Source organism: Zalophus californianus, chromosome 11 (genome assembly GCF_009762305.2).
Source record: "Zalophus californianus isolate mZalCal1 chromosome 11, mZalCal1.pri.v2, whole genome shotgun sequence".
Classification (NCBI taxonomy): Eukaryota; Metazoa; Chordata; class Mammalia; order Carnivora; family Otariidae; genus Zalophus; species Zalophus californianus.
The window spans coordinates 61,867,979-61,881,326 of record NC_045605.1 but is presented as its reverse complement, the minus strand read 5'-3'; the positions used below and the strand labels follow the sequence as shown (position 1 = coordinate 61,881,326).

The following is a 13,348-nucleotide window of genomic DNA, read 5'->3' as shown; positions in this document are numbered from 1 at the left end:
ATCAGATTGGTTTACAGTGAGGGGATACAGAGGATCCTTTCAAGTGGACATTCCAAGTGAGAAGTAATTGAAGGGTAGAGTTTAACATCTCTCTAAAAGCAGCATGTTTACTCTTATCTGTAAATGAAACTAGACCTGTTGCAATTCAGACACGTGGATGTCTAACCTTAAAGACATTATCTCAAGAAAAGGGGCTTCTTTGTATCTCACTTTATTTGCTTGTGTTTCACTTTCAGCTTCTTTCTTCTCATGAAGATGGTAGCCAGATCTAGACACTGGGATAACCCACCAGGAATGGAGAGATCATGATTTTGGTTTCTTTTCTCTCTTCTGTGTGCAAGCCATTGACGATGGCCCTTAGTAATTCTAGCTGGAGGCCACTCCATCCTTCTTTTTTCCTGATGGGCATCCCGGGTTTGGAGGAAAGCCAGCACTGGATAGCATTGCCACTGTGTGTCCTTTATCTCCTTGCTGTAATGGGCAATGTCAGCATCATTTTCATCATCTGGACTGACCCATCCTTGCACCAGCCTATGTACCTCTTTCTGGCCATGCTATCTGGCATTGACCTGGTGCTGGCCTCCTCCACTGCGCCTAAAACCCTTGCAGTGCTCCTGGTTCATGCCCATGAGATTGGGTACACTGTCTGCCTGATCCAGATGTTCTTCATCCATGCTTTCTCTTCCATGGAGTCAGGTGTACTTGTGGCCACGGCTCTGGATCGCTATGTAGCCATTTGTCACCCTCTGCGCCATTCTACCACCTTGCATCTGGGGATCACAGGACGCACTGGGATGGCAGTGCTGGTATGGGGGTTGGTCCTTCTCCTCCCCTTCCCTATCCTGTTGCAGAGACTCATCTTCTGCCAGGCCACCATCATAGGCCATGCCCATTGTGAATGCATGGCTGTGGTAAAACTTGCCTGCTCGGAAACCACACTGAACCGAGCTTATGGGTTGGCAGTGGCCCTGCTTGTGGTTGGGCTAGATGTTGTGGCCATTGGTATTTCCTATGCCCTCATCCTCCAGACTGTGTTCAAGGTACCAGGGGGTGAGGCCCGACTTAAGGCCTTTAGCACATGTGGGTCTCATATTTGTGTCATCCTGATCTTCTATGTTCCTGGAATGTTCTCCTTCCTCACTCATCGCTTTGGCCACCATGTACCCCATCACGTTCTTGTTCTTCTGGCCACCCTCTACCTCCTTGTGCCACCTGCACTCAGTCCTCTTGTCTATGGGGTGAAGACCCGGCAGATCCGCCAGTGAGTACTTAGGGTTGTCTCCCTAGAAGGATAGATCTGAACACATCCCAGTTATTTTCTTCTGGGGCTCCTGCCAAATGTACTGCCAGGAGGCCCAGGCTAGTCTAGGCTATGTGGATAGAGACCATTCCACAGTGAGGAGTCCTTCCATTCCTGCTAGTCTCATGGCAAAGAATATGCCTGGGAAATTGGCTTCATCAGTGAATGGGTTACTTAGATAGCAGGATTTGTGATTATTTTTACCATCCTTTTTTTCCTCTTGATCCCAGTATTTCTCTACTCCTTGTGATATGGGACTTGGAGATAAGATCAATAGATGATACCTCTGGATATGCCATTTTTTTCCTGCCTTCACCCAATGACTGTGGATCATCACCTAGTAAAGGAGTGGGAAGTCCCAACCTTTGCATGGTTTTAGTTTTAGAGTGTCTTCAAACCTTTAAAATTCCATGAGCTCTAGGTCTCTGGGCTCCCTTGTAGTAAGAGAATGTCTCTCAAAGCATTTGAGATGTCCACTATGTGAGAAAACACCTTTTATTACAATATGGGTGTTACTCATGTATTTAAAATAGACCTAAGTGGGGCGGGTAATGTAATAGGCTCTAGGAATAATATGTTATGATTCTTATTTTCAAAATATAAATTTATATGTATATAGTGGATTTCTTTTTTAAAAAGGTCTATTTGGATTTTGGATTTATTATATTTTAATTTATTTATGTGTTTTGCTTAGGATAAAGAGGGAATAAGACCCAATATTGAATATATGTATGTTTTTAAGTATTAATTTAACAAAACAAAAAAGTAACCATGTAATTGTTATGATCTAATAAGCATAATATTTGCCAGTCTGGTGTTGGTAAGTTTTTATTGAATTTATAAATTATTATTATATTTATTAATAAATATAGAACTAGTTATGCCACTTGAAAAAAGAATTTCTCTTTCTGAAATGTGGATATGGGGAGTGATGTCAATTAGATTCTCCCCATTTCTAGTAACATGAACTGGGTAAAGCTTACAAGAGGATTGTCGCAATTGGTATATTGCATCCTGTTTGTTGGATGTTGCCCTAAAATCCTAAGAAGTAGTACATTTTGTTCAGCCCTAGAAGAAGAAAGTCACCGCTGCCTTGTGGTAGGGTGCTCTGGTGTTGAGAGGGTCTTAACCACTCAACAGTGGTTAAAAGGGGAGAATGGATGGGTTAGTGTTCCAGTTTCTTCTTTCTTGGTAAATTTTTCTCCTAATAAATAATTTTCAGGTACAGAGTCAGTACGAAGTCTTCAGTTTGGTTGGCACACATGGGTGAATTAGGGAGGAGTCATATGAGTTCTTATTGCAGGAGCAATTATACATTCTCATCACCTTTGTTGTAGGCCTAGGACTTGAACTCTGGTGAGTTGTCTGGGGGAGGCCCAGGGTGTGGTGTATGTTGTATCACATCCATGGGAAAACTGTCTTGGCCCTGGAGGTACTTAGTTTAGGTAGGTTATTCAAAGTAGCGTTTTGTTCTCTTCTCCCATTTATACCACTTGCTGATGCTTGGGATGTGGGTATGATGGTGGGATCTGAAGACCTTCCTTGGATCACAAGATGGAAGTGTGTGCTGAAGCTGATGGAGCAACACTGTAGAAGAGCCTGTGTCCGGGAAACTGTCTGGGCCACCAACCCTGACGTAAACCTGGGACAGAAGCTTGTATCTGGGTTAAGCCACTATGTTTTGGGGGAATCTTTTTACAGCTGACTAACCTATAGCCTAAGGAGTAGATGTTTTTCATCTCAGATCATCCAGGTGGGATATGTCTTCTGCCTGAAGGATGTCTTTTAGAATTTCCTTTTGAAAAGGTTTTCAGTTCTTGTTTGTCTAAAAATCTGTTTATTTTACTCTCATTCAAATTTACTGTCAGAAAATGTTTATGTCATTTTCTTACTGTTTTATTTTCTACTGGGGCTATCGTTATCCCCATATATCCCCTGTTTCATTCCTAGCAGTGTTTATTTGTGCCTTCCCTGATTTCCTTGCTTATCCATGTTAAACATTTATCAATAGTATGAAAATATTTAAATGTTTAAACTTAAATCCATTTCACTTAATGTTAACATTGGCTTTTTAGCTTTAACTTTTCTTGTCACATTTTGCACAGAGAGGACTGTACTGACCCAGCTGCTCTGGCAATACAAGAACAATTCCCTCATCAATTCACTAAAGGATTGCTTTCAATTTCTGTCATCAGTTCTTATGATTCTAAACTTGGATTATTTCTGAAACTCTTAATAAGAACATATCTTATATCTGCATCAAGCTTTAACTTTCCCCAGCCCTTTCCCTAACTTATAGTTCTACCCTCCACACATACATACCTACATCAGTTTATAGATTTCCTCATTCTGGTTTTTCTATAAAGCCAATGCAGTCGATTTATAAATTCCAGAAGTATTGGAAGTATACAACCCAATCCTAGAACATTTCCCCATATTCTAGAAATTTTACTGAATTATTATTTTTATATCTCTTTAGTCATTAGATTTCAAACTATATTACAAAGCTAATAGTTTTGTAATAGTGATAATAATAGTTATCAGAGTAAACAAAACAATATGGTATTAGCATAAAAGCTGACACACAGATCAGTGGACCCGAATAGAGTCTTCAGAAATAAACTCATGCATATATGGACAATTTAATTAGGACAAAGCAACTACAAATATGCGGTGGGAGAAGGATTATCTCCTCAATATATAGTGTTGGGAAAACTGGATATCCATATGCAGAAGAATGAAATTGGACCTGATCTTACACCATACACAATAATCAACTCAAAATGGATTAAAGACATGAATGTAAGACCTGAAACCATAAAACTCTTCAAAGGAGACTTAGGAAGTAAACTTTTTGAAATTTGTCTTCTTTTTTTATTTTAATTTTTTATTGTTATGTTAATCCCATACATCATTAGTTATTGATATAGTGTTCCATGATTCATTGTTTGTGCATAACACCCAGTGCTACACGCAGAACGTGCCCTCCTTAATACCCATCACCAGGCTAACACATCTTCCCACCCCCCTCCCCTCTAGAACCCTCAGTTTGTTTTTCAGAGTCCATCGTCTCTCATGGTTCCTCTCCCCCTCCGACTTACTCCCCTTCATTCTTTCCCTCCTGCTATCTTCTTCTTTTTCTTTTTTTTTTTTTAACATATCTTGCATTATTTGTTTCAGAAGTACAGATCTGTGATTCAACAGTCTCGCACAATTCACAGCGCTCACCATAGCACATACCCTACCCAATGTCTATCACCCAGCCACCCCATCCCTCCCACCCCCCACCACTCCAGCAACCCTCAGTTTGTTTCCTGAGATTAAGAATTCCTCATATCAGTGAGGTCATAGGATACATGTCTTTCTCTGATTGACTTATTTCACTCAGCATAACACCCTCCAGCTCCATCCACGTCGTTGCAAATGGCAAGATCTCATTCTTTTTGATGGCTGCATAATATTCCGTTGTGTATAATTACCACATCTTCTTTATCCATTCATCTCTCGAAGGACATCTTGGCTCTTTCCACAGTTGGGCTATTGTAGACATTGCTACTATAAACATCAGGGTGCATGTACCCCTTCGGGTCCCTACATTTGTATCTTTGTGGTAAATACCCAGTAGTCCAATTGCTGGATCGTATGGTAGCTCTATTTTCAACTGTTTGAGGAACCTCCATACTGTTTTCCAGAGTGGTTGCACCAGCTTGCATTCCCACCAAGAGTGTAGGAGGGTTCCCCTTTCTCCCCATCCCCACCAACATCTGTCGTTTCCTGACTTGTTAATTTTAGCCATTCTGACTGGTGTGAGGGGATATCTCATTGAGGTTTTGATTTGGATTTCCCTGATGCCAAGCAATCTTGAGCACTTTTTCATGTGTCTGTTGGCCATTTGGATGTCCTCTTTGGAAAAATGTCTGTACATGTCTTCTGCCCATTTCTTGATTGGATTATTTGTTCTTTGGGTGTTGAGTTTGATAATTTCGTTATAGATTTTGGATACTAGCCCTTTATCTGATATGTCTTTTGCAAATATTTTCTCCCATTCTGTCGGTTGTCTTTTGGTTTTGTGGACTGTTTCTTTGCTGTGCAAAAGCTTTTTATCTTGATAAGGTCCCAATAGTTCATTTTTGCCCTTGCTTCCCTTGCCTTTGGCGATGTTTCTAGGAAGAAGTTGCTGCGGCTGAGGTCGAAGAGGTTGCTACCTGTGTTCTCCTTTAGGATTTTGATAGACTCCTGTCTCACATTTAGCTCTTTCAACCATTTGGAGTCTATTTTTGTGTGTGGTGTAAGGAAATGGTCCAGTTTCATTCTTCTGCACGTGGCTGTCCAATTTTCCCAACACCATTTGTTGAAGAGACTGTCTTTTTTCCATTGGAAATTCTTTCTTGCTTTGTCGAAGATGAATTGACCAAAGAGTTGAGGGTCCATTTCTGGGCTCTCTATTCTGTTCCATTGATCTATGTGTCTGTTTTTGTGCCAGGACCATACTGTCTTGATGATGACAGCTTTGTAATAGAGCTGGAAATCCAGAATTGTGATGCCGCCAGCTTTGCTTTTCTTTTTCAATATTCCTCTGGCTATTCGGGGTCTCTTCTGGTACCATACAAATTTTAGGATTATTTGTTCCCTTTCTTTGAAAAAAGTGGATGGTATTTTGATGGGGATTGCACTGAATGTGTAGATTGCTCTAGGTAGCATTGACATCTTCACAATGTTTGTTCTTCCAATCCATGAGCGTGGAATGTTTTTCCATTTCCTTGTGTCTTCTTCAATTTCTTTCATGAGTATTTTATAGTTTTCTGAGTACAGATCCTTTGCCTCTTTGGTTCGATTTATTCCTAGGTATCTTATGGTTTTGGGTGCAATTGTAAAGGGGATCGACGCCTTAATTTCTTTCTCTTCTGTCTTGTTGTTGGTATATAGGAATGCCACTGATATCTGTGCATTGATTTTATATCCTGCTACTTGACTGAATTCCTGTATGAGTTCTAGCAGTTTTGGGGTGGAGTCTTTTGGGTTTTGACATACAGTATCATATCATCTGCAAAGAGTGAGAGTTTGACTTCTTCTTTGCCGATTTGGATGCCTTTGATTTCTTTTTGTTGTCTGATTGCTGTGGCTAGGACTTCTAATACTATGTTGAATAGCAGTGGTGAGAGTGGACATCCCTGCCGTGTTCCTGACCTTAGGGGAAAAGCTGAGGGAAAAGCTCTCAGCTTTTCCCCATTGAGAATGATGTTCGCTGTGGGTTTTTCATAGATGGCTTTTATGATATTGAGGTATGTACCCTCTATCCCTAACTCTGAAGAGTTTTGATCAAGAAAAGATGCTGTACTTTGTCAAATGCTTTTTCTGCATCTATTGAGAGGATCATATGATTCTTCTTCTTTCTTTTGTTAATGTATTGTATCACATTGATTGATTTGCGGATGTTGAACCAGCCTTGCAGCCCAGGGATAAATCCCACTTGGTCGTGGTGAATAATCCTTTTAATGTACTGTTGGACCCTATTGGCTAATATTTTGGCGAGAATTTTTGCATCCGTGTTCATCAAGGATATTGGTCTGTAGTTCTCCTTTTTGATGGGGTCTTTGTCTGGTTTGGGGATCAAGGTAATGGTGGCCTCATAAAATGAGTTTGGAAGTTCTCCTTCCATTTCTATTTTTTGGAACAGTTTCGGGAGAATAGGTATTAATTCTTCTTGAAATGTCTGATAGAATTCCCCTGGGAAGCCATCTGGCCCTGGGCTTTTGTTTCTTGGGAGATTTTTGATGACTGCTTCAATTTCCTTAGTGGTTATAGGTCTGTTCAGGTTTTCTAATTCTTCCTGGTTCAGTTTTGGTACTTGATACATCTCTAGGAATGCACCCATTTCTTCCAGGTTATCTAATTTGCTGGCATAGAGTTGTTCATAATATGTTCTTATAATTGTTTGTATTTCTTTGGTGTTGGTTGTGATCTCTCCTCTTTCATTCATGATTTTGTTGATTTGGGTCATTTCTCTTTTCTTTCTGATAAGTCTGGCCAGGGGTTTATCATTGTTAATTCTTTCAAAGAACCAGCTCCTCGTTTCGTTGATCTGTTCTACTGTTCTTTTGGTTTCTATTTCATTGATTTCTGCTCTGATCTTTATTATTTCTCTTCTCCTGCTGGGTTTAGGCTTTATTTGCTGTTCTTTCTCCAGCTCCTTTAGGTGTAGGATTAGGTTGTGTATTTGAGACCTTTCTTGTTTCTTGAGAAAGGCTTGTATTGCTATATACTTTCCTCTCAGGACTGCCTTTGCTGTATCCCAAAGATTTTGAACAGTTGTGTTTTCATTTTCATTGGTTTCCATGAATTTTTTAAATTCTTCTTTAATTTCCTGGTTGACCCATTCATTCTTTAGTAGGATGCTCTTTAGCCTCCATGTATTTGAGTTCTTTCCGACTTTCCTCTTGTGACTGAGTTCTAGTTTCAAAGCATTGTGGTCTGAAAATATGCAGGGAATGATCCCAATCTTTTGGTACTGGTTGAGACCTGATTTGTGACCTAGGATGTGGTCAATTCTGGAGAATATTCCATGGGCACTAGAGAAGAATGTGCATTCCGTTGCTTTGGTTGGAATGTTCTGAATATGTCTATGAAGTCCATTTGGTCCAGTGTGTCATTTAAAGTCTTTATTTCCTTGTTGATCTTTTGCTTAGATGATCTGTCCATTTCAGTCAGGGGGATGTTAAAGTCCCCCACTATTATGGTATTGCTGTCAATGTGTTTCTTCGCTTTTGTTATTAATTGTCTTATATAATGGCTGCTCCCATGTTTGGGGCATAGATATTCACAATGGTTAGATCTTCTTGTTGGATAGACCCTTTAAGTAGGATATAGTGTCCTTCCTCATCTCTTATTACAGTCTTTGTTTTAAAATCTAATTTGTCTGATATAAGGAGTGCCACCCCAGCTTTCTGTTGGTGTCCATTAGCATGGTAAGTGGTTTTCCACCCCCTCACTTTCAATGTGGGGGTGTCTTTGGGTCTAAAATGAGTCTCTTGCAGACAGCATATTGATTGGTATTGTTTTTTAATCCAATCTGATAGCCTGTGTCTTTTGATTGGGGCATTTAGCCCATTTACATTCATGGTAACTATTGAAATGTATGAATTTAGTGCCATTGTATTGCCTGTAAGGTGACTGTTACTGTATATTGTTTGTGTTCCTTTCTGGTCTATGCTGCTTTTAGGCTCTCTCTTTGCTTAGAGGACCCCTTTCAATATTTCCTGGAGGGCTGGTTTCGTGTTTGCACATTCCTTTAGTTTTTTTTTGTCCTGGAAGCTTTTTATCTCTCCTTCAATTTTCAATGAGAGCCTAGCTGGGTATAGTATTCTTGGCTGCATATTTTTCTCATTTAGTGCTCTGAAGATATCATGCCAGTCCTTTCTGGCCTGCCAGGTCTCTGTGGATAGGTCTGTTGCCAATCTAATATTTCTACCATTGTAGGTTACATATCTCTTCTCCCGAGCTGCTCTCAGGATTTTCTCTTTGTCTCTGAGACTCGTAAGTTTTACTATTAGATGTCGGGGTGTTGACCTATTATTATTGATTTTGAGAGGGGTTCTCTGTGCCTCCTGGATTTTGATGCCTGTTTCCTTCCTCACATTAGGGAAGTTCTCTGCTATTATTTGCTCCAATATACCTTCTGCCCCTCTCTCTCTTTCGTCTTCTTCTGGGATCCCAATTATTCTAATGTTGTTTCATCTTATGGTATCGCTTATCTCTCGAATTCTGCCCTTGTGATCCTGTAGTTGTTTCTCTTTTTTCAGCCTCTTTATTTTCCATCATTTGATCTTCTATATCGCTGATTCTCTCTTCTGCCTCATTTAACCTAGCAGTTAGTGCCCCCATTTTTGATTGCACCTCATCAATAGCCTTTTTGATTTCGACTTGGTTAGATTTTAGTTCTTTTATTTCTCCAGAAAGGGTTTCTCTAATAACTTCCACGCTTTTTTCAAGCCCAGCTAGTATCTTTAAAATCATGATTCTTAACTCTAGGTCCGACTTCATACTAATGTCCGTATTGAGTAGGTCCCTGGCTGACGGTACTATCTGTTGTTCTTTTTGCTGAGGTGATTTTTTTCGTCTTGTCATTTTGTCCAGAGGAGAACAGATGAATGAGAGAACAAAATGCTAACCGGTTAACAACGTCCCCAGCAAATATACTGTATACAAATCAGAAAAGACCTGAAACCAGGGGAAAAGAAAGGGAAAGAAAGAAAAAAGAAAGAGAAAAGAAAGAAAGAAAAAAAAAGAAAACGATTAAAAACAAAAACAGAACAATACAATAAAAAACGAATATGATCAACTATGATCAGGCTAGTGCATAGATCAGTGCCACACAGTAGATTTTGGGCGTATTTTGTTCTGTTAGAAAAAAGTGCCTCCTGAAATTTTAAAGGAAGAAAGACTTATATATGTACAAAATAAGAGTTGATACAATGAAGGGATAGAAGTTGATTGTAAAGATGAAAAGTATAAAAGATTTTATAAAAGGAATTGATATGATAAGAAGTTGTTTGAAAAAAAGAAAGAAGAAGATTTAAAAAAACAAAAAGGGAGAGATTGTGATCAGGCAGGAGACTAGAACAAAGCCATACACTATTGATTAGGGTATATTTTGATCTGTTAGAAGAAACTGTATCTCAAAATTTAAAGAGAGAACAACTTATATATATGCCAAAAATAAGGGTAACTACTATGAAGGGATAAAATATGACTCTAAAAATGAAAAATAAAAAATGTTTTTTTAATAAAAGGGAGTGATAAGATGTTGGTTGAAAAAGGGAAAATAAAAATTCAAAAAACAGTTAAAAAAATTAACTTTGAAAAACTATTGAATCATGGTAAAAAAAAGCCATGAGTTCTATGTGGAGCATTCCCTTAGCGCTGGAGTTCTCCTGTTCTCCTTGATCAGTAAACTTGGTCTTGGCTTGCTGGCTGTTCGTGCTGATCTCCTGGGGGAGGGGCCTGTTGCCGTGGTTCCCAAATGTCTTTGCTGGAGGCAGAATTGCCCCACCCATGTCGGTCCCAGCTAAGCAAGCTGCTTGGGTTTGCTCTCAGGAGATTTTGTTCCCTGAAAGCTTTCTGTACGGCTTTGGAGGATGACAGTGAAAATGGCGGCCTCCCAATCTCCGCCCGGAGGATCTGAGAACTTGGGGCCCCGCTCCTCAGTGCGCCCCCAGAGAAAAGCAGTCAATCACTCCCGTCTCCCCGGTCTCCGGCCGCACTCCGTGCTCAGCCAACCTGTGACCGAGCGTTTTTTATCTCTGGCACCCGACCCTGTGTGGAGTCTCCAAACCCAGCAGATCCCTGCAGTGCGCTCCCACGCCACTCCTCCCGGGGGAGGAAGGGGAGTCTCCCCGGATCTGCCACTTGTTGGGTCCCTGCTGGTGGAGCAGTGGCCTGACTGGGCCATATATCACAGTTTATGGCAACCCCGAGCTGAGAGTCTGCACCTCGGCTCTGTCTCTGCGGCCGGCTTCCCCGCTCCGATACCTGGGAGCTCTGCCGCACTCAGGCACCCACGGTTTTTCTGTGATCCCGAGGGTCCTGAGACCACACTGTCCCGCGAGGGTTGCACCCCCCCACTTAGCCACTAGAGCGACGTCCCTCCGCGGAGCCGACTTCTAAAAGGTCCAATTTTGCGCTCCGCGGCTCTATCAGTTGCCAGAAGCGGCGGACGGAGGCCCCCTCCCCCACCGTCTATCCTCCCGAATATCGCCTCGGATTCACTTCTCCACACGTCCTACCTTCCAGTAAGTGGTCGCTTCTGTGTTCAGAGAGTTGTTGCTACTCTCCTCTTCGATCTCCTGTTGAGTTCGTAGGTGTTCAGAATGGTTTGATCCTTATTCATCTGAATTCCTGAGACCGGTCGAAATCCAGGTCTCCTACTCCTCCGCCATCTTGCTCCACCCCCTGACATTGGTCTTCTTAATTATTTTTTGGATTTGATATCATAAGAAAACACATCAAAGGCCAAAATAAACAAGTGGTAGAGCATCAAACTATGAAGCTTCTGCATAACAAGGGAACCATCAACAAAGTGAAAGAGCAACTATGGAACTGGAGAAAATATTTGCACACCATATATCTGATAAGGGATTAATATCCAAATTATATGAAGATCTTGTACAAGTTAATAGCATAAAACCAAACAGTCCAATTAAAAATGGGCAGAGGAACTGAACAGACATTTTTCCATAAAAGATGTACAAATGGCCAACAGGTGCATGAAAAGGTGTTCAACATCACTGATCATCAGGGAAATGCAAATCAAAACCACAATGAGGTATCACTTCTTATCTGTTAGAATGACCATCATCAAGAAGACAAGAGATAACAAGTGTTGGTGAGAATGGAGAAAAGGAAACTTTTTTTTAAAAAAAGATTTTATTTATTTGTCAGAGAGAGAGAGAGAGTGAGCACAAGCAGGGGAAGCAGCAGAAGAAGAGGGAGAAGCAGTCTCCCTGCTGAGCAACGAGCCTGATGCAGGACTTGATCCTAGGACCCTGGGATCATGACCTGAGCTGAAGACAGATGCTTAACCGACTGAGCCACCCAGGTGGCCCAGAAAAGGAAACTCTTGTGGACTCTTAATGGGAATTGGTAAATTGGTTAATGACTATTGTAAATTGGTGCAGCTAATATGGAAAGCACTATAGAGGTTCCTCAAAACTGTAAGTAGAACTACCATATGATTCAGCAATCCCACTTCTAGGAATATATCCAAAGGAAATGAAATCCATATCTCAAAAAGATATCTGCATCCCTAGGTTCATTGCAGCTTAATTTACAATAGCAAGACAAGGAAATAGCCTAAGTGTTCCTCAATAGATGAATGAATAACAAACTGGTATATATATATATTTTGTGTGTGTGTGTATATATATATGTAGTATATATGTTATATATCTTATATATATATGGAATATATACATATATTCCACAATATACCACACACACACACACACACACACACACACACACACACACACACACTAGAATATTATTCAGGCATAAAAAAGGAAATCCAGTCATTTGTAACAACATGGATGGACCTTGAGAGCATTATGCTAAAGGAAGTAAGTCAGAGAAAGATAAGTACTGTATGTAAAATCTTAAAAAAAAACAAACTCATGGAAACAGAGAACAAATTGGTGGTTTCCACAGGCGGGGTATGGGGGTGGGATGGGGGAAATGGGTGAAGGTGCTGAAAGGTACAAACTTCCAGTTATAAGATAAATAACTTTTGAAGATATATATATATATATATATATATAAAAAGGTAACTTTGAGAGAGAGAAGTAAATCCTGTTGTCAGTCCAGCATCTTGAATCAAAACTATTATAACTGTAGCTAAATTTTGTGATTTTGCTTTGTTGTATATGTCCCATGCTAGACTAGAATCCAAGAAGGCAGGAGTCATATATTTCATTTACTTCTCAATGCTAAGTGTCTGACTTACTCCTCAGCACAACAAACATCCTCAATAATTATTTGTGATACTAGATTCAGTTAATACACAAACTTGATATAGTGAGTGCTCTCTTTTCCCTTTTATTAAATTTTAATGTGATTTTCTCTTTAGGACTAGTGGAACAGATTTTCCATCCAATATTAGCTGCTCCTCACCTGAGAGAGACAGAGTGCCTCCCTGAGAGTAGAAGCTCAGCAGTGCTGTTGGAGATTGAAAGTGCAGATTTCTCACTGTTTATCCCCTCTGCATTCCTAGCAGTAGAGAATGCCCACAAGGAATAAAAGAGGAATTAGAGTGAAAATAGAACCTAGTAAATTGCATATGCATGGCTCTCTGGTAAGTCATAACTGGAAAATGAAGGTGGGATCTGAAGACAAAGAGGAGGCCATCGATTTAATTCCCTTAATTTTAGGTCTTAAAACCCCAACCCACTCCCTTTCTGTGCCCAGATATGGGAGATTTTGTTTGAAAATTTGGTTGCAATACAAATACTCAGTAATTTGTAAGGAGAATTTGGAGCTATAGCAGAATGTAAAACA

The 13,348-nt window shown here is 40.3% G+C and overlaps 1 protein-coding gene across 1 annotated transcript; it reads left to right on the top strand.

Annotated features, from left to right (window-relative positions):
• The first annotated feature begins 305 nt into the window (after positions 1-305).
• Positions 306-1,265, top strand: LOC113915445 (olfactory receptor 52L1-like). The gene has a single exon (XM_027581401.1). The coding sequence runs from the start codon at positions 306-308 to the stop codon at positions 1,263-1,265; it is 960 nt and encodes a 319-aa protein (XP_027437202.1).
• The last annotated feature ends 12,083 nt before the right edge of the window (positions 1,266-13,348 follow it).